A 26,471-nucleotide genomic window follows, 5' to 3' on the forward strand; every position below is an offset into this window, starting at 1 on the left:
ATGGGTTTATATTGTATAAGGGTAATTAGATTAGTATAGGGTTAGGGGTATAAGGGTAATTAGATACTTAGGAAGTTACTAGTAGTTATTGTGTAAGTGTGGTTACTAGTAGCTATTATGTGTGGTTACTAGGGTGGTTACATCTTGTTATAAATGGAGGGAGGGTAAGTGAGAGAGAGAGGTTATTATGTGGAGTGATTTAGGGCTTGGGTGAGAGTACTCAAGAGGGAGGTTCCAAGTGCCTTATACTTGGGTTTATCTTGTATTTTCTTATAGTTCATTATAATAAATTAATATCTTGTTCTTGTTAGCAACTTTCTAACACATTGTTAATTTTGCCAATAGCTCATATCTCCCTTTGTAATTAGATCTTTTAATGAGTATTAATAATTGCTAGGCTCTTCTTTATTAGTTTTGTGGTGGGGGTTTCCTCAACCCTTTCCTCTTAGATGGTCCTTCTTGGCTTTTTTTGTTGAATATACATATGCTTTTCTTATTAGAAAAAGAGATTTACTTATGATGTTAGACATCAGTCTCTGATTATTACCTAATATGAGTTACTATTGCTCTTTAGGTCTTCCAATGCGTAAATGCAACTTGTGGTTATTTTTATCATCCTAAATGTATTTCAAGATTGCTTCATCCGGAGAATAAAGTTGCCGCTGGAGACCTTGAGAAGAAGATTGCATCTGGAGAATCTTTCTCATGCCCTGTGCATAAGTGCTCTGTTTGTGCGCTCGGCGAAAATAAGAAAATATGGGAACTACAGTTTGCTGTTTGTCGACGGTGTCCAAAATCATACCACAGGAAATGCTTACCAAGGTATCCTTTGAATTTCTATATAGTGAATCAGAGTGTAATTTTTTAAGTTCTGGTGCTTAATTGGTTAAAGAATGCATTGTTTTTGTTAGGAAAATCACTTTTGAAGGTTCTGAGGATGGTGAAACCCCGACCAGGGCATGGGAAAAGCTATTACCTAATCGCATTTTGATATATTGCTTGTAAGATTGCTGTGTCAGCTGTTACTACTATTTCCTTTAATCAGTATTGGCCTATTAATGTTTTTTTTCATTTAATTTGACCAGGGACCACGAGATTGATGAAGAAATTGAGACTCCTGCTAGAGACCATATAAAATTTCCTGGTCTTGAAGAGAGTAGGCTTCCCATTCAGAAAAGGAAACTTCCTATCAGTGATACAAGACGAGGGAAGACGATAGTTTTTCGTGGGAGTAGGGAGAATGTTGTATCAAAGAAGGGATCTATGCCAGATGACCTTCAGGGAAAATCTGCTGCAAAAGTATCCAAATCATTTGAGAGGTCCTCATCTGATGGGAAGCTTCTTGGTAAAGTGACTGCGAAATCATTGTGGAGTTCTGAGTCTAAAATGTGAAATTGGTAACATTTCAAGAAACTGTTTGAATCAAAAAGGAGAATCTGTCCTCATGGACATTGATAAGACGATCAAAGTGAAAAAATCCTCCTTAGTTGGCAAGTCTGCCATACCAACCAAGAGATTTGATCCAAGTAAGATTTACAAGGAGGATAGAAGTGGGATGCTCCTATTAGATGCCAATTCGGAGAGGAGGTAACTGCCATTTGTACTTCACATTTGGTTTTGATGCCCTCACCCTTAAAAAATGAATTAAGGAATGACAACAGTTATAAACTTCCCTAAAGTGCACGCTTGCATGTTTGGTAAAGTGGATTTGTTTCTAAAATATTCTTTCTTTTAACCTAGGTTAATGGACATGATGAAAAATGTTGCATCGTCAATTACTTTGGAAGACGTAATTAAGAAGCACAAAGTCCCATCTACTCATGCATATTCTTTAAAACATGTAGTGGACAAGACAATTAAGATGGGGAAGTTGGAAGGGTCAGTTGTGGTAAGAAAATTATTAACTTTTGTATCCTTAAAGTGATCTCGTGGTTTCTTATCCCTTAATGGTCTACTGTTTTGGTTGTTAGGCTGTTCGAGCTGCTCTGCGCAAGCTTGAGGAAGGATGTTGCATTGAGGATGCAGAAGCTGTTTGTGAGCCTGAAGTTCTTAACCACATATTTAAGTGGAAGGTGCTTACAATTTCTTATTGCACTGTTCTAAAGAAATTTCTTAGGCTTTTATTTGCTCAGCTGCTTTGACGAAATTTTTGACAAAGCATGGTCTTATACTGACTAATATTTTGTGTTTTCGAAGTTTTGAACTATTTTGTGCTTTCATCTTAGACATTCGGCCCCTGCTCTCTATTTTCCTGTTTACATCTTTTTCCTTATGCTGAATCATTTGGTGGCAGATGCCTTTTCTCGTTTTAGTAGCTCTAGGATATTGTTGGGATTCTGTCATTTGTTGTTTGATAGAGAAGCAACTGACATAGTGGCTCTTGTATCCTCGAACGAGACATTTGATATTAATACGAAGGAGAAGGATTGTTTCTCTTTTGGAGCTTGAATCCTTCTAAAAGTATTTCTTGTAGTTCCCTCTTTTGGAGCTTTTGTGAAAATTTTAAGAATGTAGTTCCCTCTTTTAGAGATTTTGTAAAATTTTTCTAGAAGACTTAGCACTTCTGTTTGTGGTAAGTCAATCATGGAAGACTTCTACAGATATTTCTTTTAAAAAGGAGACAGCCTCTTTATTAATATTAATATAATAATAATGAGACAAAAGCTCATAATACAAAAGAATTATACAATGAGCATGTAAGCATGGATCGGGGGTGCACCTGGACATCTCAACTAGGTTGACACCCCCTTAACACCCTCATCATATCCAACCAAGCTAAAACCCGTAACAAAGGAGTAATGGCTAAAGGCAAAACAAACACAAAAGAAGTACAGGGAAATACAAATACAAATACAAGACTAAACATCCTTCTAAATAAAAGGCGACCAAAAACTTGCACCAAGACAAACTCGAGATCATAGGAGGAAGAACACTATGAGGAGGCTGAAAAGAGGAAGACTTTTACAGATTAGATTGGTTTTTAGAAAGATGATCCTTTTTGTAGGGCTGCTTTTTCACATTCTGTATTGGTGGGCAGAAAAAAGACTTCAATCATATCTTTTTGAATCATGACTTTGTTTGGTTAGTTTGGAGTTGTTTCTATGAGGTGTTTGACTTTCCTTTTGCTAGACACATGCTGTGTTTTAGAAAGCCTCCTAGGCGCATGCATAGTGCCTCGCCTTGCACACAAGTGCATCAGATGTGGTGCTTTCAGTGAAGCCCTACGGCCCAAAGTCCTAGGCATTGGGGTTTTTTTTTCATTATTTTAAAAAAGTAATTATTAGGGTTTTTTCCTTCCATATTAATTATAAATAATAAAATTTGCTTGGCCTAAATGGAATATTTTTTTTCCTATGGTTACTTTTATATTCCCAATTCAATTATCCTCTTTTTTATCTTGTATTTTTATATTATCTTGTATTATATATAGAGAGACTGCACCTTAAAAAAAAAACCCACATTTTTTTTCCGCCTTGCACTTAAGCCCTAAAAGACTATTGTGCTTTATTATGCCTTGAGCATTGAAAAACATTAGACACAGAGATCACGGAGATGATTGAGGAGTTTCTTCTTCATCTGTCCTCTAGGTTGTAATTTATTTGACTGGAGTTTCTTTCTTTAATTGGATTCACTTGTGTGAGCTTTGATTTTTTTGGTCTTTCCTTATATAATTATTTTTTTTCTCAATGTAAGTCTTGTTCTTTTTTCTTGGTCTTCAATGAATTTTTGTGTATTTGAATTAAATGTGTTAGCATCGTTGAATTCTTTGTTTTCTTTGAACAATCACTTTTAACTGACTTTGTGAATTCCTTTACTGTAGAACAAACTCAGAGTATATCTTGCACCATTTCTGTATGGCATGCGCTACTCCTCCTTTGGTCGTCATTTTACAAAAGTTGAGAAACTTGTGGAGGTATACTTGTTTTTGCAGCAATGTTTTTCTTCGATTTAAGAGTACTTTGGTTGTCTTATCTTTTTAATTATGGAAGCATGGTCATGATATGTTATACTGGGTACTTCAAGGAACTTGTTTGGTGACAACAAGATTGTATTGGGGGCAAAGTATCAAAAATCCATTGTCGAAGCATGATGTGTACTACTGCACATCGGGACTCCCAACGATAAGCCAGAATTCAAGTAGTACAACCTTAATTGAACTTGGAGATTTAAGACATATGAGAAATCCAAACTTCTCTCTTTTATGTACGTTCATTAAATAAACATAAAACTGCTCTAAGTTCTCTCTCTCCTCCTCTCTCTCTCCCCTCCCTCCACCCCACTCCTTCCGATCTCCCCTCTCCGACAGCCAGGTTTTTTAAGCAGTCCTCTCTGTTAAGTCTCAGAGATCACCATGGAGGTGGTTAGCTGGAAAATTGACCAGTCACACTATTGCATTTGACATGAAGGAGATTGTTGCTTCATTGAAGATGTAGAAGCCGGCAGAAGCATCTCTCTATCCGTTTGCCAACTTAGATGGATCTGGTCAGCATTAACTGATCTTATCATTTTCCGGTAGGTTGACACTTCAGGAAATTTGGGGATGTCGACAAAGGCAGATTGAGAATTTCAAAGTTTCAAGCTAAGTTGGAATGGATACTGAGCTGTGATCATTGGCCATATTCAGGGGGCTCTTCAATATCAGAGTGTGCTTAGGTAGTGAGAAGCAAGACTGGAAGTTGTTTTGCTCAATGCTAGATAAGTTTGTCGAAAAACTGGATTATGCTAGATGGTTTTCTAATAATTCCCTCAAGATTCCTCCTTCGAATTTGAATAGGAAACTAAGTTATGTTGAATTGGCAAAATCAAGTCTTTCCAGTTCCCCTGTTCCAAGACCTATATTTAAGGTAATTGACCAGACTCCTAGTAAAAAAAGCAAGGCTCAAAAGTTAGTCCATCTTCCCCCTTCAAAACAGAAGGATTTGCTGATTAAGAATCTTGAAGTTGTGAAAGTCAATTTTGAAAATTTATGGACTATAACAAAGTTATTTGCCTCAGATGACTGGAAACTGATCCGTAAGGTTGGAAGCTTTTTTCCAATAAAATATTGTTACAAATCCTTTATACGATGAGAATGCCCTCATTAGCATTGACCAAGGATCAATTTTAGATCTCATCCATGAGGAAGGAAAATGGCAAGCCTGGGGGAATTTTCTCAAATTTGAAAGCTGGTTTAAATTTAAACACAGCCGGCCACTCGTCCAAAAAGGGAATGGCGGTTGGCTAAAAATTAAAAACTTCCCTGGGATTATTGGTGTAGGAGTACCTTTGAGGTCATTGGGGATCATTTTGGAGGTCTCTTAGATATAGCCTCCGAAACTAAATTTAATTAATGTTAGTGAAGTTCGGATTCAAGTTAAGAAGAATTCTTGTGGTTTTGCCATCCACGATTGAAGTCACTGATCTAAGGAGGGGAAATATATATCTTCATTTTGGAGATTATGAATTCCTAAACCATAATATTCCCCTCAGAGCTGAAGAGTCCTCTTTTAATCTTTAAATGAAAGGAATAAAGGAAAAGGGGCCCACTTCAATAAATCTTTGAGTTATAACGATTTTAGCCCAAGAATTTCGGAGGACCTTAGCAAATTTATTGCAAAAAAGCGTTACAAAATGTTTCTGTTTTTAATATTCCAGTAGCCAAAGAGTCCTCTTTTGAGTCTTTAAATGAAAGGAATAAAAGAATAGGGGCCCACTTCAATAAATCTTTGAGTTATAACGAATTTAGCCCAAGCATTTTGGAGGAAAACCCATCAGACTTATTGCAAAAAAACGTTACAAAACGTCTGATTCTTTTCTTTTTGTTCGAACAGGGGCCAACTTTCTTCAAAAGTGGGTATTTTCAATCGTTCCAAGTGTGCCAAAGACAGCAAGTCCTCACATATTCCAAAATTTTTTAAGCACTATATCCGCAAGCAAACCTCGTGTGGGCTGCCTTGCTAAAATCTGAATTAAATGGGGTTTGTGACCTTAAAATCCCCCCTTTGGACTGTTTTCGGAATAACACCATCAAGCATTCAGTTTCTGCCAATAACCCAGATCTTTTGGAAGTTTACAGCTTTAAAATCCAGGTCCCTGAGAGTTTTTACAGGTCAGTAAATAGCACTTCTCCTTCAAAGTGTCTCAACATTTCAAATTCCTCCACCTCCACTGCAAAAACATCTTGTCAGCAAGGCTCCCCATGCAAAGCTGAATTAACTCCTAAAGACCAGCCGAAAATTTTCTCACCTATCAGTGTTAGTAGTGAAGAATAAGTTGCTCTTAGTGAAGTTGACCCTAAATTAGATTAAAAAATTGAAGGGCGGACTTAAATGTTTTGTTTAATGAGGAGGGTTTTCTCACAAATAATTTTCCTCCAGATTTGCCTAAAGAGTTGATGTCAATAGTCAGTGATTGTGGAATTATTGTGGTCTAATTTAGAAGTGCAGCCATCCCTATCCTTCTCTCCGCCATAATGAAGATTGTCTCATGGGTCACTAGGGGCTAAATGATTCCTCTTAATGTGCAGCACTAAAAAATTCATCATAATCTGCAATCCAGATGTGTTCATGATTCAAGAGTCTAAGAAAGATAGTTTGAATTCTGTTTTCATAAAATCACTGTGGAGGTCCAAGGTTATTGGCTAGAATTTGTGGCATCTGTTGCGCCATCTGGGGGAATTCTTGTCACATTTTCTTGGCTGGGAAAGGATTTTCTTTCTAGTGAGACCCTTTATCACATTTTTTTTTGTTTTGTCCCGTCTCTTATTTTGGCTAGGAAAGGATTTTGTCCTTGTTCAATTTAGTTTGGACTTTTGATCGCTCTCTAGGCGCTAATGTGGTTCAGCTGCTGTCGAGTCTGATTTTTCCAAAAATCTCGCATCATTTGGATAACTTTGTTAAAAGCTTTATTTTCAGAATTATGGTTCGAGCGGAATCAACATTTCTTCCATGATAAAGCAAAGTCAAAGAGCAGAAATTATGTGTGCAGTAGATCTTAGTGTTGCAGCTTGGTGTTCATTAAAAAATGAGTCTGCTAATTTTTCCATTCAAGATATTTACCTCAATTGGAATGCCTTTCTTAATCGAGCCTAACCATTGCCGGTTCATTTTCTCTCCATTTGCAGTTCTTACTGTCTGAAGTTTGAAGCTTTGAAGTCTTGACCTTGTTTAATTTTATTTTGAGATTGTAATTGTTTTTTGGGGTTTCTTTTAATTTTCTGTTTTTTTTTCTGGACCTGGTAATTGGCTGTTTGTTTGTTTTGTTTTGCTTTGATATTTACTTGATAGAACACCAAGTAGTGTGTTCTACTAGTTTATTTATCAGCCAAACTTTTACAGAAAACAGAACTAACACAGAGTCTTGAAAACAAAGTACAACACAAGAACTAATACAAAGTTCAACATAAAACAACAAAACAGTAAAGGAGTTCACGATAATGGAAATAACTTGCTACAGACTACAGAAACTGAACACTTTCTGCATTCCCTGCTCTCCAGGAAATTACAGCCCTCCACTTCCAGAAACTGACTAACCACCCCTCTCTTCCCTTCCTTCTTTCCCTTTTAACTCTCTCCCATGTAATTAACCATGGTCCCCACCAAGGTGGTTTCCACTTCTTTCTCCATTTCCCTTCTCTTGTTCACGTGCAACTGCCTCCTTTTTCCTCCAGCTATATTGTAAAATAATTGGTGGTCTATCATCACTTTTTCGGGATATGATGATTGACGCTATGGGGGTGTCGACCTAGTTGATATGTCCCCTTTCTATTTCTTCTTTATTGCTCTCTTTGTATAATTTTCTTGTACTTAGGGTTCTTATTAATAAAGAAGTTTTGTCTCCGTTTCAAAAAAACATGAAACTGCTCTCTCTCAGCAGTGTTTTCAAAGCGCAAGGGGCACCTCAAGGTGAGAGGCGACATAAAGGCAATGCCTGAGCGAAGCGAGGTGCAATGAATGAATAAATAAATAAATAATATATGAGGTAGAACATAAGTTTATAGACAAATGTCAAAACCTCAAAGATTAATAATAGTTCTGTAATCAAGAAAAATGAACAAAATCGATTGTATAATTCTCTTGTACTTTCAGTTTGAGTTCTATTTAATAAAGAAGTTTGTCTCCATTTCAAAAAATAAAAAATAAAAATGAACAGAACTCTATAAGTACAAGTTTAAAACACCATCAAATATCAAATTCATCAACATCCCCATCTAACTCTATGGTTTCGTCCATTGCTCCTCGGCCATTGTTCTCCTTGATGTCTAATTCCTCTTCATCGTCGTCCTCATCTTCATTACTAACTACTTGTATAGTTGGTGCTTGCTTGCTTTGAACTCTAGAAGTGGAGGGAGAGGTAGTTGACTTTCCTTTTGATCTAGTGTACATGAGGGGTTCTCTAACGCCGCTAGCACGAGCTACATCTCCCCATGTGAGGTCGTTGTCATAAAAAACTAGCTCATTGTCAACTTCAGCTTCATCATTTTCTTCATCCAATGTTTCGACCAACCATTCATTACTCTCGTCGATATGATTTAAAGAGATTGGATCAAGTTGATCCTTTAGATTTTTTTTGAAAAGGAAACAACCTCGTTTATTAATAAATGAACAATGAAACTAAATCTTATAGTATAAGAGGATTATACGATGAGCATTCAAACCAAGGATAAGGATGTGCATTTGAGCATCCCAGCTAAGTTGACACCCTCTTAGTATCCTTATCATATCCTACATAATAAAAAGATAGAACAACTAATAACGTCCAAGTGCAGGACTAACCACAACCAATACAACTCAAAAAGGACATAAGAAACAACTTCTAACCAGACTAGGAATTAAAAATACAGCCAGACAAAGAAAGATTCTGAAACGGTTGGAAACACCAGAGGCTGTGAGCCAAATCTGAATCATCAACAAGGAGGAAAGTTAAAAGGCCTGCCAGTTTAGTAAGATATATTGCATAGAGAAGTCTTTAAATTGTTTTCGTAGAGAGCATCACAAAGAGGCATTCAGACGTGCGCACTCGTATCTATTGAACCAAGAGGAGGCTTTATTGTGGAAGACTCGCAGATTTCTCTCAAACCACAGTTCCAACAAAATTTCCTTGACGGTATTGCACCAAAGCAAGGAGGCATTTTTTTCATCATAACCGGACCAAGAAGTAACTGTCTAACATTATTCTTGCATTCTTTATCAAGGTCTCAGCTGAGATTAAAGGTGTGAAAGAGTTCACTCCTACACTTGGCAGCATATACACATTTAAACAAGTGCTGGAGTTCCGCATGAAATTTGAGATAGAATGGGCATATATGTGGCGAAATATAATGAGTGGGTAACTTCTTTTGCATAATGGATGCACAAATTGAACTCGTGAACAACATAATCGATAGAGTTATACTTACCCTCGGGCTTTTAGATTTCTGAAGGCTTTTTTCCAACTGTAGGTCCATCGGAGTGGCAGGAGATAAGTGCTTCGATAATGACTTTACTGAAAAAACCCCATTAGTTTCCATTAACCAGATTCTTTTATTCTCAATATTGGATAATCTTGTCCTTTCCAAGGAGCCCAGGAGAAGTTGAAAATTAGAGATTTCAAGCTCCTAACAATCTTCTGAAATCAAGAAACCCAGAGGAAGTGGAGGCGTTCCAATGTTCTACAACCGAGCCTTTTGGATTAAGGGCAATTCTGTACAGCTTGGGAGTGTGGTCTTCAAAGCAATTCTATCCATTCATGGATCCAACCAAAACAAAATTTGGTCACCCTTTCCAACTTTAAAAGCTGCCACACTATCTAGAAATATTTATCCAAGGGCTTCTTAAACTTGAATTTTCTTTGCCACTTGTGTGCCACTGAAAGAGGCTACTCCCGTGAATACTACAAACCACCTTATACCATAGAGAGTTTTGTTCTGTCATGAACCTCCACCTTCACTTGGCAAGAAGAGTAATGTTTCTAAATTTCAGCTTGTCCAGCCCAAGGCCCCCATCTCCTTGGGGTTTGGAAACTAATTCCCATTTCACTAGGTGGTTCAACTTGCTACCGTTGTTCCCTTCTCAAAAGAAGTTCCTCCATGGTTCTTTCAATGGAATTAGAGATTTTTTTGGCATGAGGAATGTGGACATGTAGTAGGTGGGAAGATTGGAGAGCATGGACATGCAATGAGTAAGCTTCCTCCTCTTGAAAGATCGAACCACTTCCATTTATCTATGTTCTTTTGGATTTATCTAAACAGACTGCCAAAAGTGAACATTTTTTGGATATCCTCCCAAAGGAAGACCTAGATAAATCAAAGGGAGTTTTTCTATTTAGCAATTCCTCATGGATGCCGCTAAGGAGATCTTACTTTCCCCAATATTAATTCTGCATATAGATGACTTTTCCCAATTTATCTTTTGGCCATAACACTAAAATATTTCAAGCGTCTTTTTAACGTTTTCATGAATAACTTCATCAAACTTGGAAAATATTAAGGTGTTGTCTGCAAATTGAAGGAGGGGAACTGAACATTGTTCTTTCCTACCATGAAACCTTCATACAAACCGTTCAAGTGTAGATTTGAGATGAAACTACTAAGCACTTTGCTAACCAGAAGAAAAGAAAGAGGGAAAGGGGATCCCCTTGCTTTAACCCTCTTGAGGTTTGAATTCTTCCTCTGGGCCTCCCATTGACGAATTCTGAATACTTAGGGTTTTTAACACAATCCATGATCAATCCAGCACACAAGCAGCAGAGACAGCGGAGTTTGAAGGCGTTTTCGGAGGCAGTGTCTGTTCCTAACAGAGAAAACTAGGGTTTTCACGACTATGTCTTGCTTGGATATACAGCAAGTTCTCAATGATTACAAAACCAAAGACCCACTCACCATCACTACTCTCAAGCTCAATCAAAAGGCTCTTTCTGATATAAATGGTTTGTCCCTTTTCAAAAACTTGGAGAAGCTTGATTTGACATTCAACAATCTCACATCGCTTCAGGGGTTGGAGTCATGCACCAATTTGAAGTGGCTCTCAGTTGTACAAAACAAACTTGATAACTTAAAAGGAATTGAAGGGCTTTCTAAACTTAATGTATTAAATGCGGGAAAGAATAAGCTTCGGTCAATGGACGAAATTAGACCCCTTGTTGGCTTTTGTGCTTTGATTTTGAATGACAATGAGATTGCTTCTATTTGCAAGCTTGATCAGATGAAGAACCTGAATACTCTGGTTCTTTCTAGAAATCCAATCCACAGTATTGGAGATTCTCTGTTGAAAGTGAAATCAATGAAAAAGCTATCCCTTTCTAACTGCAAACATCAATCTATTGAATCCCTCAAGTTTTGTATCGAACTTAAAGAGCTTAGACTTGCTCACAATGAAATCAGGATGCTCCCCAATGCTTTGGCTCATAACAAGAAGTTGTTGAATTTGGATTTGGGAAATAATGTCATCATGAGATGGTCAGATTTAAAGGTATTGAGTTCATTAGGCTATCTGAGGAATCTTTATCTTCGAGGGAATCCTATTGCTGAAAGTGCTAAGTTAGATAAAAAGATTTGTCGACTGGTTCCAGGCTTGCGTGTATTGAGTGCGAGATCAATTGATTAATGCATTCAGAATGAGAATGATAATGGGAGTGATAAAGAAGACGACACTCCAATCAGGAGCCTAGATCGTCAAAAAGAGAAAAAGGATAGAAAACTGAATGGGAATGTTGAAACACACCCGTCTGTTCAAGGCACTGATGGCAAACTTGATCATACTAATGGTGCTGATGTGGACAGGAAGTTGGAACGCAAAAAACGTAAGATGGATAAGGTCACCAGGGAGGAGAAAGTAATTCCATCTCTTGACAATAAGATAAATCTCGGTACCAATGATATTGATAAGGAAAAGAAGACTTCAAAGCAGAAAAGAACAAAAAGCAATAAGGAGCCATCTTTGCCAATACACAAGGAGACACTTACCAAGATTGAAAACCATAAGAAGAAAGCAAAGAAGGAAGGGGAAAGGCAGATTGGTGTTATTGACGACGCTGAAGTGCCATTTGAACAGCTTTTCGGAGATGATCTTATTGAAGACATGGATGCTGTTCTCCAAAAGGTTGGTGAGAAAGAAGTAGAGGAGATGAATTTAAAGCCTAACTTGGCATCATTTTCAGCTAATAGAAAGGAATCTAAAAGCCAAGATCGAGTTGGAAGGTTACAAATATCCCCAATAGTTGAAATTGGAATGGACGGACTATCAACATGGGGTGATGAGTAATTGCAATGCAAAGGCATTCAGTTACTTGGGAAAATTTGGATCAATCATGGCAGCACCGTGGTCGGACAGGTGTGGAATGCAGTAATAGAAAAAGAGAATGGGTTTTAGAAACTCATTTCAGTTGTTGGTCTTGCAATGAGCTATGAAGCGTAAGCTACTGTTGTTGGGAGACTTGACTTTTGATTTGGGGGAGTTCATGAGATGGAGGATTTTTACTTTTCTGACTTAAACAAGTGACATGCCAAAAGATTTTGTAGCTTGTTGGTACCTGGGCAAGTTCTAATTTGAAACTTACATATTTCTTCCTTCAACAGCCTTAAAATAGTGCATAATTAGAACTGTTAATGCCTAAATTGAAACAGAGGTGTTTGGGGGTATATTATTTCAGTTTTTATATTATTTCTATAATAGAGTTTGCCTTGTGTCTCTTAAAAAAAAAAACAACACAATCCATGATCGAAGAGATGATCCATCAATGATTGAAATTTTTCTGCTTCAAAATTCTTTCCAAGAAACCCCAATCAACTCGATCAAATGCCTCTCCAAGGTCCAGTTTGTAATCCATCCTTGCTTTTTTTGGACCTATAATACTCCACAACTTTATTTGCAATAAGTACAGGATCCAGAATTTGGCGGCCATCCAAAAAGGCACTTTGAGTGAGAGCTCTAATACTGGGCATAATTATCTTCATTCTTTCAGCAAGCACTTTTGCAATCAATTTGTACAGCAAAGTAGTGAAACTTATGGGCCGGAAATCAATTACCTTTACTGCATCTTCCTTTTTCTTGATCAAGCAAATAAATTTCTCCTTTACATGCATTTAGTTTCCCAGTCCCATAGAACTCATTGAATAATTTACAAAGATTGTCCTTGAGGAGATCCCAAAATTTGATGAAGAATTCTACTGTGAAGCTATCCGGACCTGGAGCCTCTGTTTCTTCCCATTGATTTTAATGCTGCCCTGATCTCCACCAAACTAAATTTTGAAATAAGCCTTTTATTTTGATCTGCTGAAACTACAGACCAATAAAAAACGGAGGTGTGAGGAGATTTCTCATAGAGGGTGCTGTAGAAATCAAGTATTAAATGCTCAATTTCAAAGAATAAAGTGGTTGGGTTTCCTTGATTATTAACAAGCTTCGGAATTAGACTTCTTTTTTTTTTTTTTCCCCCGATGAGAACGATGGAAGAAACTCATATTTTTGTTCCCCAATTTCAGCCAAGTCAACTTAGTTTTCTGGATTATATCTCTTTCCTCCCTTCTACAAAGAGCTAGAAGATCCACTCTCTTATTAACAATAAGTGATCCACTGTGCACGTATCCGGTTGATCATATTTTTTCTCTTCTAGTGCGATGGCTTTTAATAAGGTTTCTTCATGACTTTTCTGTTTTCTTTCATAATCTGAATGCCATGATTTGAGTTGACCCTTAATGTTTTGGAGTTGAGTTGATAAGGCAAAGCCCATCCAGCCCGGAGGAGTGCTTGTGGTTAATGAATTTTCAATAAATTGGCAGCAATGCTTGTCTAGCAACCAGCTGTTGCAAAATCGAAAAGGGGAAGGCTCCCACTCGAATGCCCCTGCTTCTAATAAAAAAGGGAAGTGGTTTGAGGAGATCCTTACTTGACGAGTTACACGTGTGTTCGCAAAAGCCTTGTCCCGGTCAAAAGTAACTAAAAATCTGTCAAGCAATGATCTCAAAACTACTCTTCCTTCTCTTGACCATGTTAATTTTCTGTTCAGTAAAATAACTTCAATGAGTTTCCATTCTTCAATGAATTTATTGAATTTCCTCATTCATGCCACAAGTCATTCTACTTGCTGGAAATCGCTCCCCTTTGATTTGGTCATATTAAAATCCCCTCCCAAACACCAAGCTTCTATACAATAACCAATGAGGGAGAGCAGCTCTGACCAAATGAATTTTCTCTCTGTAATCAGTAGGTCCATAAATATTGGTTACCCAACACAACTTATTGCACATTGTTCTGCATTTAACTGACAGTGAGTGGCCCCTTTCAATACTTCAATAAAAGAAAATTTACTTTCATCTCACTTGGTTAACATTCTTCCTGATTTTCCATGAGCTTCAAGAAAGATCCATCCAGTTCCTTTTGATCTCCAAGTGGATTGAAAACAAAGTATTGACCCATTCCAATCTTGAAAGAAATATGGGAAAAAGGAAGATGACAATAGGCAGTAGCTTATAATCCTTTTCCGTGGGATATATGAGGAAGACTTGACACTGAGAATAGGCTTTTGGTTGGAAATGTGAGGAGCTATAATAAGCTGTGAGCACCTTCCACCCAACAGAGAACTTTTGCTTGTAATATCTTTGAATCCACTTGGTCAAAAGGGCCTTAGTATCTCTCCACCTGGCTGCTGTTAGCTTGCACTGCTATTTGGATTCTTGGTTGTGGCCTCTTGATCCTACTTCTGGTTTTACTGTTAGATCCCTTATAGCTGACTTAGTGGGCACGGTTGATCCATTATTGTCTGATTTTTGTTCTGTGATTTGGAAAGATAGATTTTCCTAAAACGATGAAAATTTTTCTTTAAGATCTTAGTTGGGGTGCCATCAATACTGCTGATTGTCTTCCACGTTGCATGCTTTATATGTCTATTTCTCCTTCTTGGTGTCACATGTGTTGCTGCTACGCTGAATCTTCGATCCATTTGTTTTTCCATTTTCCTCTTGCTGCCAATTTTTGGGATATTCTTTTTAGGCTTTTTGATGGTCTTATACGTGTCTTAATAACATTTTGGACACATTGGCTTCTCTTCTGGTGGGTCAACCCTTTGGTGGTACAAAGATGACACTTTGGTTGACATGCGGCGTTCTTTTGGTATCTGTGGGGTGAAAGGAATAAGTGGCTTTTTCATGATTCTTCTTCCTTGTTCAAATATTTTATGGAATTTGTTCTGTCTATTTCTTTTCCTTGGTGTAAAGCTAAGCCCCCCTCTCTCTATAGATAATCTATTTTAGTTAACAATTGGACATCCTTCTCTTCTATAAGTTCCTTTAGGTGTTTGGGGTTTTCCCCAGATTTCATTTATAAATGAAATGTTTTTTTTACAATTGGACTTCTCTTCTGTACTGGGTATCACCCGAACCCCCTTGCAAAATTAGTTTCTTCACATTATCCCTCTTCACAAAGTGGGAGGAGGCATTTATGAATATTTCTAAAGTGAATACTTCTTTGATGTCCTGACTTATTAAAAGTGTATTGAATTTTCAGATCGCAAAGAACATGGAAGTGTTTATATGGTCCTGAGATTATAAGAGTCTTAATAATCAGGATAGGCTTCAGAATTTGATGAGGTTTAACCTTTTTGCCTGTTCATATGCAGTTTGTATATGGAAAAGGAGGACAATATTTATCACCTTTTTCCTCATTGCTTCTTTGCTTCCAAGGGAAGAAGCTTTCTGCTTAGTACCTTCAGATTTCCGCTTGTCTTTCTAATTCTAATCATATTGATGACTGGCTTTCTCAAGTGAAGTTGAAGTCCTTTGGGGTATGCTGTCGGGGCATTCCTTTAGTTGCGTTGGCTTGAAAGTAACTTTAAACTTTTTGAAGCTAAGTCTTCTGATATAACTTCTTTTGGTGGAAATTTACAACTCATCTCCTTGTGGTGGGCTCATAGTTATAGCCAATTCTTTTGCAATTATCCAATTTCTTTGCATCACAACAATTGGTCAAATTTTCTGCAATTAGTTTTTTTGGGATGGGGTTCACTTTTCACCGTCCCTAAGCTGTTTCTACTTCGCTTTTGTCTGATGATGTCTCTTATAAAACATCAATGTGTGATAGCAGAAGGAAATTGTTAGCAGCCGGTCTTTTTTGCTGTCCAGACATATGGACGTGTTTTCTCCATTATTTTTCCTGTTTAATTTTTTCTCGCTCTCATTATTTTTTCCATTTCATAGTCCTTGTAAATACTAAAATGTCTTCTGCAATGCAGATTGTTGATAGGCTTCATTGGTACATAGAGAAAGGCAATACAGTAAGTCCATTATGTTGATTTGTTTGATTTTTATTATATTGAGCAGAATTCGTTATTTATTTTTCTTAGTGCAACATTTTCTTTCAATGCATTTCATTGTTAGGAGGCTATCTGTTACCTTAAATATTCTTTAGATTCATTATGCACTCCACAATCTCACAAAAAGTACAAGCCTCGTATGTTATCCTTTTGAACTCCTATGATTGTGAAAGTTGAGAGATGTTTACAATCATGGAACCACTCGGGGGAGGGGAGGGGGAGGGGGAGGGGGTTCATCTAACTCTTCTACAAGCAACCCTTTCAAATCTCCCCACGTCCTACTTATCCTTATTTACAAAAAGAAAGGTATCGTCTATGATTGCAGGATTGAAAGATTTTAGAATAAAAAATAGAAGCCATGTTAGATATTCTCTTCGAATTGTGCTCAAGGCAGCAAGTTAATTGGGAGAAGTAAGCATTATATGGAGGCAATATTGATGAGGCTACATTGATCTCTACTTCTTCAAGGCTGAATTGGGAGGCTGGTAATTGCCTTTATATATCTTGGCTTACCTCTTGGTGGTTATTCTAAACAGCAGTCTTTTTGGCAGCCTGTTATAGATAAAGTCCATTTGAAACTTGATAAATGGAAAAGGGTATAACTTGTCCAGAGGGGCCGTTTAACTTTTTTTTTTTTTAAGATTAGAAAACATTTCATTGATAAAATGAAACAGGGGAAACCCAAACTCCTAAAGGTGATTAAAAAAATATAGCCAATTAGAAAAGAGAAAGGAGATAAGTTGATATGGAGGATGGATTAAACTAAGAAATTTTCCCCTGCATTTGTGGAACGAGGAGGTGTTTAAAAGGGTTGGTGATAAGTTGGGAGGTTTCATTGAGTTTGCGGAAGAAAACTCGAGCCTCATTAACTGTTTGGAAGTGAATATCAAAGTTAGAGGGAATTACTGCGGCTTCATTCCGGCGGATTTTGAGTTGATAGAAGGACCCAATTCTTATCTTGTGCAGGTGACTTCCTTCCAAGATCCCAATCTTCTTATTGATAAAGTCGCCGGAATCCATGGATCCTTCTCGCCGGAACAAGCTGAAAATTTCTTCAAAGGCCCGGGCGGTCCGGACCCGAACCCGATTGATATTTGGCGTGTGAAGAAGTCGAACTCAAGGCTGGCAGTTTTCGCTTTTCAGAATTCTGAGTTGGAGAGTACGGCGACAGAAGAAGCTGAGAACATCTGTCCTTCTCTGCAAACTGACGAAGATATTAGGGGAATTAATTCAAATTTACCGCCCAAGCAAACCCTAATGGATTTGACTAAAAAATTGGGCTTGACCAATGAAGTGGGCTTCATTACAGATGTGGGCTTCCCTGATTTAAAAGGAAAAGGTATAGCAATGGATGAAGTAATTACTCAACAGCCCACCAATATTAGAAAGCAAACTGGGCTCTTTATTAGAGAAAATTCCCAAGCTACCCGTGCTAACCAACCCCGTTTACTAAAATTACCCAAGCCCACCAAAATCAAGTTTGCAGAAAAGGAAGAAATTCGACCTTTCTTTAAAAATAGTGTGATCTGCTCCACAAATCAACCTGGAGACTCTTCAAATCCAACGGTCATATCAGACCACATTCACGGAGAAATAGATCCAACTTCGGACGTTTCTATTTCTAGCCCGGGAAGCCTCATCTCTGAAAACAAATTTGCTCCTCTTGAAGCCGAAGACGTGCAGCACATCTCGGATTTTTCTTCCGACATCCAAAGACTCTTCCACGAGGTAAGCATCACGGAAAGAGGTAGGGAAGAGGGTCTTCAGCTAATAGCTGTTGAGGATACCAGTGAGCTTCCTTTATCCAACGAAGAGTTAGTTGAAATTGAAAGCGTAACCGAGTTAGAACCAGCAGCTTCTATACAGAATCCTTTTCCATTGAGCAAGGAGGTGATAGCGGCCCTACTTGAATATGATTTATGCATTCGGGCTGTAACCAGAAAAGGAAAACAACATAGGAAGGGAGGGGCCTCTTCGAACAACAACAAAAAGCTTACTAGAGAAGTCAAAGCACTGTTAGGAAGTTGGGAAAGGGAAGCCCAAGCGGAAAAAGACAATAATAAGCCGGGCTATGTGGGTGATCCATGTTAATTATCTCCTGGAATGTAAGGGGAATTAACGCTCGCCCCAAAAGAGCGCTTGTGAAAGAATTGCTTGCGAAATTCAACCCAGATGTGGTAATTTTACAAGAAACTAAAGTAAGTAGTGTTGATCGGCAATTGGTGAAGTCCGTTTGGAGTAGTCGGTTTGTTGGCTGGGCTTCCTTAGAGGCTTATGGTTCGTCGGGGGTATTCTTATCTTGTGGAAAGAGGATTCAATCACGGTAGATGACTCAATTCAAGGGGAGTTCTCTGTTTCTATTCACTGCAAACTTAAGGCTGGTTTCTGCGGATGGATAACAGGGTTTACGGCCCCTCGGCTTATAGACGTAGAGAACAATTCTGGATGGAGCTTTCTAGCTTATACGGCTTATGCAACGATAACTGGTGCGTAGGGGGTGACTTCAATGTAGTCAGATGGTTAAATGAGAAGAGCTCTGGCACTCGCCCGACTAGAAGTATGCTTCGATTTAACAACCTGATTGAGGAGACGGATCTGGTGGATATTCCCTTCCGAAACGGAAGGTTCTCTTGGTCCCGGTCAGGGGTTAGGCCCGCTGCTTCAAAGATCGACAGATTCCTTCTATCCAAGCCTTGGATGGAGTTCTTTAGAGAAGTAAGTGTGGAAAGACTCCCTCGTACCACATCGGATCACTTTCCGATACTTCTAAAAATGGGGGCTCATTCCTGGGGTCCCACACCGTTTAGATTTGAAAATGCTTGGTTGGACCATCATCTTTTCCTTAAAAATATTGAGAACTGGTGGGGCAGTTTGGAGGCTGATGGCTGGCCTATATTCTCTTTCATGGAAAAGCTAAAAGGTCTGAAAGCCATCCTAAAAAGCTAGGAATAAGGAGACTTTTGGTAATATTTTCTCCCAAAAACAGGCGCTGATTGATAAGATTAACTCTTTTGACTCACTTGAAGAGTCGAGCTGCCTCAACGAGGAAAATGTGAAGGAAAGAGAAAACAGTAGAGGGGCTCTGCTTGATTTGATTGTGAAAGAATAGAAGCTGTGGATGCAGAAGTCGAAGCTTCACTGGCTTAGAGAGGGAGAGGAAAACTCAAGCTTTTTCCACAGATGGGTTTCGGCTCGTAAAAGTAAAAGTATTATTTCTTCCTTGGTCAGTACAGATGGGAAGACTCTTGTCACTGAAAAGGAGATTGTGGATGAGATCCTCAGCTTCTTTTCAATGTTATATGGCACAAGGATTTCCTCGCCGTTTATCTTGACGGTCTTAATTGGAGAGGCCTTAGCTTACAGGATTCGAATTCACTTGAGGCTCCCTTTACCGAAAAAGAAATTAGAGATGCTGTCTTTGATTTGGGTTGTCTCAAATCCCCTGGCCCCGATGGCATGACTGGAGAGTTTTATAAAAAATCATGGAACATTCTGAAGCCCGATCTTGTAAGGGTGTTCCAAGATTTTTTTAAAAACGGAGTTATTAATAAAAGATGTAACGAGACTTATATTTGCCTCATCCCCAAAAAGAAAGAGGCGGGCCGTGTCAGTGACTTCAGACCAATTAGCCTGATAACCTCCTTGTATAAAATCATCTCCAAGGTGCTTGCTTCAAGGCTTAAAAAAGTCCTTCCATCGATAATCAATGACTCTCAAATGGCTTTTGTGGAGGGAAGGCAAATCCTTGATGCTATTTTAACTGCTTCTGAGGCTGTCGACGAATGGTCTCTAAGAGGCAGAAAAGGAGTGCTTTTGAAGCTCGACTTGGAGAAAGCTTATGATAAGGTGGATTGGTCTTTTCTTGATATGATTATGAATCTTAAAGGCTTTGGTAAGAGATGGAGGAAATGGATTTGGGGATGCTTGTCGACAACTAATTTCTCCATCATTGTCAACGGGAGGCCTAGAGGAAGATTATTGCTAAAAGGGGTATTCGTCAAGGTGATCCTCTTGCTCCTTTTCTTTTTACGATTGTGGGAGATGCTCTAAGCTGCCTTATCCACTACTGTAATGAGAAAAGGAGTCTAAAAGGCTTTCATTTTGAGAACCTGTCAGAGGAGATAACCCATCTTCAGTACGCAGACGACACGCTTCTTTTTGCTTCTTGGGAGGATGGAAATCTGGAGAACTGGTGGAAAATGGTAAATATCTTCCTTATGGGTGCCGGTCTCTCCCTTAATAGAGCTAAAACCTCCCTGATCGGTATTAACCTTAGCAATCATGACTTAGCTCCTTTTAGTGCATCTATGGGATGCTCGGTTGATAATCTTCCCTTTAAATATCTGGGCTTCTCTATTGGAAGGGGTCATAATAGAAAAGAGATGTGGAACAATCTTGAAGAGAGATTCAGACACAAGCTTGATAGGTGGAGGAATGTATCCCTCTCCAAAGGGGGTAGACTAACTCTGGTGCAATCAGTTCTCAACAGCCTTCCTTGTTATCTCTTCTCCCTTGCTCAAGCTCCAGTTGGCGTTATTAATAGATTGGAACAGATGGTCAGGAAGTTTGTTTGGACAGGTGGATCTAAGAATTGCCAATTGCTCATCTCGTCAATTGGGAATGCACGTCCACCCCAATTTGTTATGGTGGTCTTGGGATTGGCTCTTTTAGGCAAAAGAATATTGCTCTTCTCACTAAATGGTTTTGGAGGTTTAGTAAAGAAGAAACCTCTTTATGGAGGCGTCTAATTGTGGCCATCTATGGTTTAGAGAGAATGGGTGGTCTACCAAAGATCCAAACAGGGGAAAATCTCATAGATTATGGGCTGGTATTTTAAAGCATAAGGAGATATTCTTTAATCTTTCTGCTTTTGTTTTGGGAGAAGGAACAAAAATCAAATTTTGGAAGGATAAATGGTGTGTCGCAGAAACACTTGCAGAAAAATTCCCTAATTTATTCTCTTTGGCGCTGAATAAGGATGCTTTTGTGGCAGAATGCTGGTGTACTGCTACTCATTCTTGGAACTTGGGCCTTAGAAGAAACATGCTCGACAACGAGATTGCCAATGCGGCTTCAGCTCTAGAAATTCTTCATTCTTGGGCCCCCATTGCTAGGAATGATAGTCTTAACTGGATTCCTAATATGAATGGCAACTTCACTACAAAATCTACTTTTCTTAACTTAACTAAGAGATCCCCAACATTGCTGTTACCTTGATTCGTCATATTTGGAAGAATAAAATTCCGAAGAAGGTGAAGTTTTTTCTTATGGTCGCTTGCTTACAGAAGCCTCAACACCCATGAGAAACTTCAAAAAAAAAAATTCAGAACACATTGATTAGCCCCTCGATGTGCTGCCTATGCGCTAAAGATGAGGAAACCTTGGATCATCTATTTCTACATTGTCCCTTCACAAAAAAAGCTTGGAACACTCTGTTTGGTATTTTTGACTTGGAGCTCTGCCTTCCTAGCAAGATTGATAGTTGGATGATTGAAGGTCTTAATATTAGAGGTTACAGCCCTAAAGGAAATATCTTTTGTGGAGCATCTGGAAAGAAAGGAATAGCAGAATTTTTGAAGATAGATTTAATTCTTTTGATTCTTTTTGGATTGTGGTTCAACACACAGCCTCTTGGTGGAGTACGAACTACACCAAACACTTTTGTAATTATAGCCTTTCTATGATTTTCAACAATTGGAAGGCCATTATGTCTTAATTCCCTAGCTTCTCCTGGGGAGGGCCCTCTTGTTCCTCGCCCTTAGGTTGTTCTGTTTTGCTATATGAATATACTTGTCTCTTATCGAAAAAAAAAAAGAAAAGAGAAAGGAGAGACTAGTTCTTAAAAGGGTGCCCATTTTTGTACCAATAAAAAGCAGTAGATAAAATGGTGTCCAAAAAAGAAGTAAAAGAGGCAGTAGAGTCCTGAAACAGCCTCCTATTGTGCTCAGTCCATAAAGTCTAGGAGAAGGCACGAACAATAGCCAACCAAATTGTCTTTTTGCATCCCACAAAAAGGTGACCCACCAAGAAGATTTTATTGGAAAGAGAGATCGACCAACCAAAAAGCATCCCAGATGATGTGCCAAAACTGAGTAGCAAAGGAACGGTGCGCAAATTGGTGAGAGGCAGATTCCGCAGCAGTTTGACACACAACATACCAAGTAGGAGAAAAAGACATATACGACATTTGGCGTTGGAGGCAATCAGCAGTATTAATGGCACCGTGACTAAGTTCCCAGAATAATTTAATTTTCTTTGGGTAGTGATCAGACCGAATAATAGAATAAAGATTTCTGGTAGAGGACCCTATTGAACAAGTTAAATCATCAATTAGGGATTTAACAGTAAAAGAAGCAGAGGAATCAATGACCCGTTAAACTTTATGTAATTCAGTTTTGGCCAACCTACCAACTTATAATATGTCCTTATTCCAAATGCCTTTCTTGGTGATACAAGAATTGGAGACTTTTATGTAACTTCTTTTGGGAAGGTCAAAAAGGCAGCAAGCTGAATCCTTTGGTTAAACAGGAGTTAGCTTCGAAAGCTCTAAAAGATGGTGGTCTAGGGATTGGAAATGAAAACAGAAATACAGCTTTATTGTTTAAATGGAGTTGGAGAATCCTTAAGGAGCAGGACTCTTTATGGTGCAAAATTGTTAGAAGTATTCATGGAGTTGATCCAAATCTTTGGTGCACTTCGGGTAAGCTTGGTTTAGGTTTGAGAAGTCCATGGATCAGCATTTCAAGTTGCAAAGTTTAAGCTTGGTAATGGGAGGAATATATTCCTTTGTACAGATTCATGGTGTACTGTCTTCTCCTTTGGATGGTCTACTCCTATTCCCAATGATATTTGGGCCTACTCACTCTAACATATCCTTTTCAATGAATAAAAAGGGATTATGTGGACACATATGATTCATGCTTATGGATTACATAGAAGAAGAGAATGGACTGCTTCTTCAACGATGTTTTTTGTAGTTCTTCCTCCACAGGGATGTTTGTTGTAGCTCTTGATTTCAATTTCCCCACCCTAAGGTCATTTCAATTATCATGCTACAGTGATACTTATCGAAGGAGATAGATTTTCTGTGCTCTTTGATTTGATGGTTAAAACGTTCAAGCGGAAAAATCACACCCATAGTTCCTGTCAAGTTCTTCACTTTGATTGAAAAATGTACACCTTGTTTTCCTTAAGTTAAAGTTTAGCTTGGTGGTTTGGTTCAGAAATTGAACTTTTGTTGTGGAATTCTTGTGTCTTTGCGATTAAGCCCTACCCAAAGTCATCTGGTACCAAGGAGATAACCTCTCCAAGCTTGTTTTGATGTTTGGCAACTTAAATACTGCTGGTGCTGTCGCTTGTGATACTGATAGTCTCACTTATTGGTTAGGGATTTCTTTTGGGACAATTATGTATGTTGTAGCTATTACTTTCGAACCCCACCTAAGGTCATGCCAATTTTATAATTGCGTCATGTATGGTGCCCTTTTTGTTTTATATCATAATTGAATTTTGCTGCATTCTAAAACTTTTTCTATAATTACAGATCGTGGATTTCTGCTGCGGGTGCAAATGACTTTAGTGTTCTAATGAAGAAAAAACTTGATGAGACGGGTAAACAATGCTCGTTTAGAAACTTTGACTTTATTCCACCGAAGGTACACCAACCCAAACTTACATTTTTAGTTTTATAGAAGTCAGATATATCATGGCGATTATGTGTTTTGACCAATCATTATCGTATTGCTGATTTGAATATGTTGTTTAGTTCGACTACTAATTCTTATGATTTTTACTTATTTATTTACTATATTTTCTGCACTCCAACACTCTTTTCTCAAGGAGATTGCTTCTTACACTCTGTTATCAGACCTTCTCGTGCTTCTTTCATGCTGGTTGCTTGTTGCTTGTTGCTTGTTGCTTGTTGCTTGTTGCTTGTTGCTTGTTTTCTACATTTTGTAATAATATTTGTTTGGTCATCTTTGATTGCTGGATGGCGGTTTCATGCCTTTTCTTGCAGAATGATTTCAATTTTGAAAAAAGGGATTGGATGACTGTGCAACCGAAGGAATTGCCTAAAGGATCTCAATTGGTGAGTGCTCAATAGTCTCTATTTTCATCTTTTCAATGAAAGTTTTCGCTTCAGAAAGAAAAAGTGTGAACAATTGCTTGTTGGTTGCTTTTTCACGCTATATTTTTTTAGAAGCATTTTAAGAAATATATCATTTAATGCTTTAGAAACTTCTATAAATAAAATAGATTAATACTGAGGTTTAAATACCATTTTGGTCTCATACTTTGAGACTCGTTTGTCGTTTGAATCAAATGTCCAAAATTAGTTCCATATTTCTTCTCTAAGCAGAGCTTTTGCTTTTTTGTCGTAGGAAATTTTTACTCGATCCTTTTCTTTTCTTAGTAGATTATATAATTGTTAGGAACGTTTATGAGAGGCACACCTCGAGGTAGTATGAGTTGTTAGTCTCATTTTAAATTAAGAAAACATTATTAAATCAAATATAAAATATATATTTTTAACATTATGATATTGCTTAAAATTACAGAACATACTCAAAATTTATAATGACAAAGAAAACAATTAACCACGATGATGTAGCCTAAGTAACCTCAGGGAGAAATCCTCCAAGAACCAAGATTTGTGGATCTTTTATTAGAATGAATAATATGCTTCAAACAAGAGAAGACTCCTATTTATAGAATTCTATTACAATTGGGGTAAAAAGGGAATTAACTAGAATATTACCTAATTACCCAATACCCTTAGTCTTCGTACATCACACGACAACGCAAAAAACTTAACCAAAAAACTTAACCGATTAAAGACAACACTGGAATAAAACCTTAATTGGTAAAAGAAAAACTGTATTAAGGGAAAGAAACTCATTAAAAGACAAGAAAATGCAAAACAGAAAAAAAAAAAAAGAGGAAAAAATGTAGCCTTCCAGCCTCCACTTGTGCAGACTGCTGAAAATGGAAGAAAAAATCTTTGAAATGGACGCCATGTTTTAGTTTATCTACTAAGTCGTCATACATATTATAAAATATTACATTTATAAGAAGATTATCTGGCTGAAAATAAATAATTTGTTTTTAACGTTAATATGTAAATTAATAAAGCATTGATTTATATATTGATGGCATACGTTATCTGGATCTTTGTGGCTTACTATTAAATGTAGCTGATTACCTCCCTTTGTATCTCGTGGGAGCAGATCATGGGGCTAAATCCTCCATTCGGAGTTAAGGCTGCTTTGGCAAACAAATTCGTTGACAAAGCTCTGGAGTTCAACCCAAAGCTTCTTATTCTTATTGTTCCTCCTGAAACAGAGAGGTAATGGTTGTCAGCATTTTATCTTTGCATCTACTTGGATGTTGTTTAAAAGGAAAGAAAGCTCTTTACGAAATTTTCATTGACTCACCTTTTTTCTACTGGCAGGTTGGATGAAAAAATGACTCCTTATGACCTGGTTTGGGAGGATACTGAGTTTTTGTCAAGGAAAGGTATTTTGGCAAGAACAAGTTCCTGTTGCAATTTTCTGTTAATATTATTGAGAATTCTGATTCTTTTCATCCTTTTTCAGTCATTTTATCTTCCTGGATCTGTCGATGCTAAAGACAAGCAGATGGATCAGTGGAATGTCAGGCCACCAGTGCTCTATTTATAGGAGACCGTCGTGACTGGACTCATAAACACACAGCCATAGCCCAAGAGCATGGGCATCTCTGGCTAAGGAAACAAGCGCATTCAGAAAAAAGAGAATGCTTCTGATACTTTAAGAGTGAGGCAACTGGAGGAGTCTGAAAAGGGAAAGAGTTCTGATTTGTTAAGGCACAGGCAACAAGAGGACTCAGGAATGGGAAAAGGTTCCGATAAGGGAAAGAATTCTGATTTGTCAAGACACAGGCAACAAGAGAGGGCTCAGGAATGGTAAAAGTTTCTGATAAGGAAAAGAGTTCTGATTTGTCGACGCATAGGCAACAAGAGGACTCAGGAATGGGAAAAGGTTCCGATATATCAATGCCTAAGCAATTGGAGTCAGAAAAAGGCGTAAGGTCTAAAACTTCAGCTAATGATATTCATGAAAAAGAATCTACTATACTAGCACCAGATGAACCAGAAGATTCAAAGAGCGAATCATTTGTCTCTGGAGTTCCTAAAAATGGATCCACGAAAACATGGAAGAGAGATAGTG

At 38.0% G+C, this 26,471-nt stretch overlaps 1 protein-coding gene and 1 pseudogene across 1 annotated transcript; both read left to right on the plus strand.

The window, feature by feature from the left end:
• On the plus strand, window positions 1–25,943 carry LOC116405244 (annotated as a pseudogene).
• On the plus strand, window positions 10,420–11,585 carry LOC116405075 (protein phosphatase 1 regulatory subunit 7-like). Its single transcript, XM_031888684.1, has one exon. It carries the CDS (start codon window positions 10,779–10,781, stop codon window positions 11,559–11,561), a length of 783 nt encoding a protein of 260 aa, XP_031744544.1. The 5' UTR covers window positions 10,420–10,778; the 3' UTR covers window positions 11,562–11,585.
• Window positions 25,944–26,471: the final 528 nt, after the last annotated feature.

The sequence above is a fragment of the Cucumis sativus genome, chromosome 7, assembly GCF_000004075.3.
Source record: "Cucumis sativus cultivar 9930 chromosome 7, Cucumber_9930_V3, whole genome shotgun sequence".
In the NCBI taxonomy this organism is placed as follows: Eukaryota; Viridiplantae; Streptophyta; class Magnoliopsida; order Cucurbitales; family Cucurbitaceae; genus Cucumis; species Cucumis sativus.

Coding starts and splice junctions, on each gene's coding strand:
- LOC116405075 (XM_031888684.1), top strand. CDS start 10,779: ATGTCTTGCTTGGATATACAGCAAGTTCTCAATGATTACAAAACCAAA.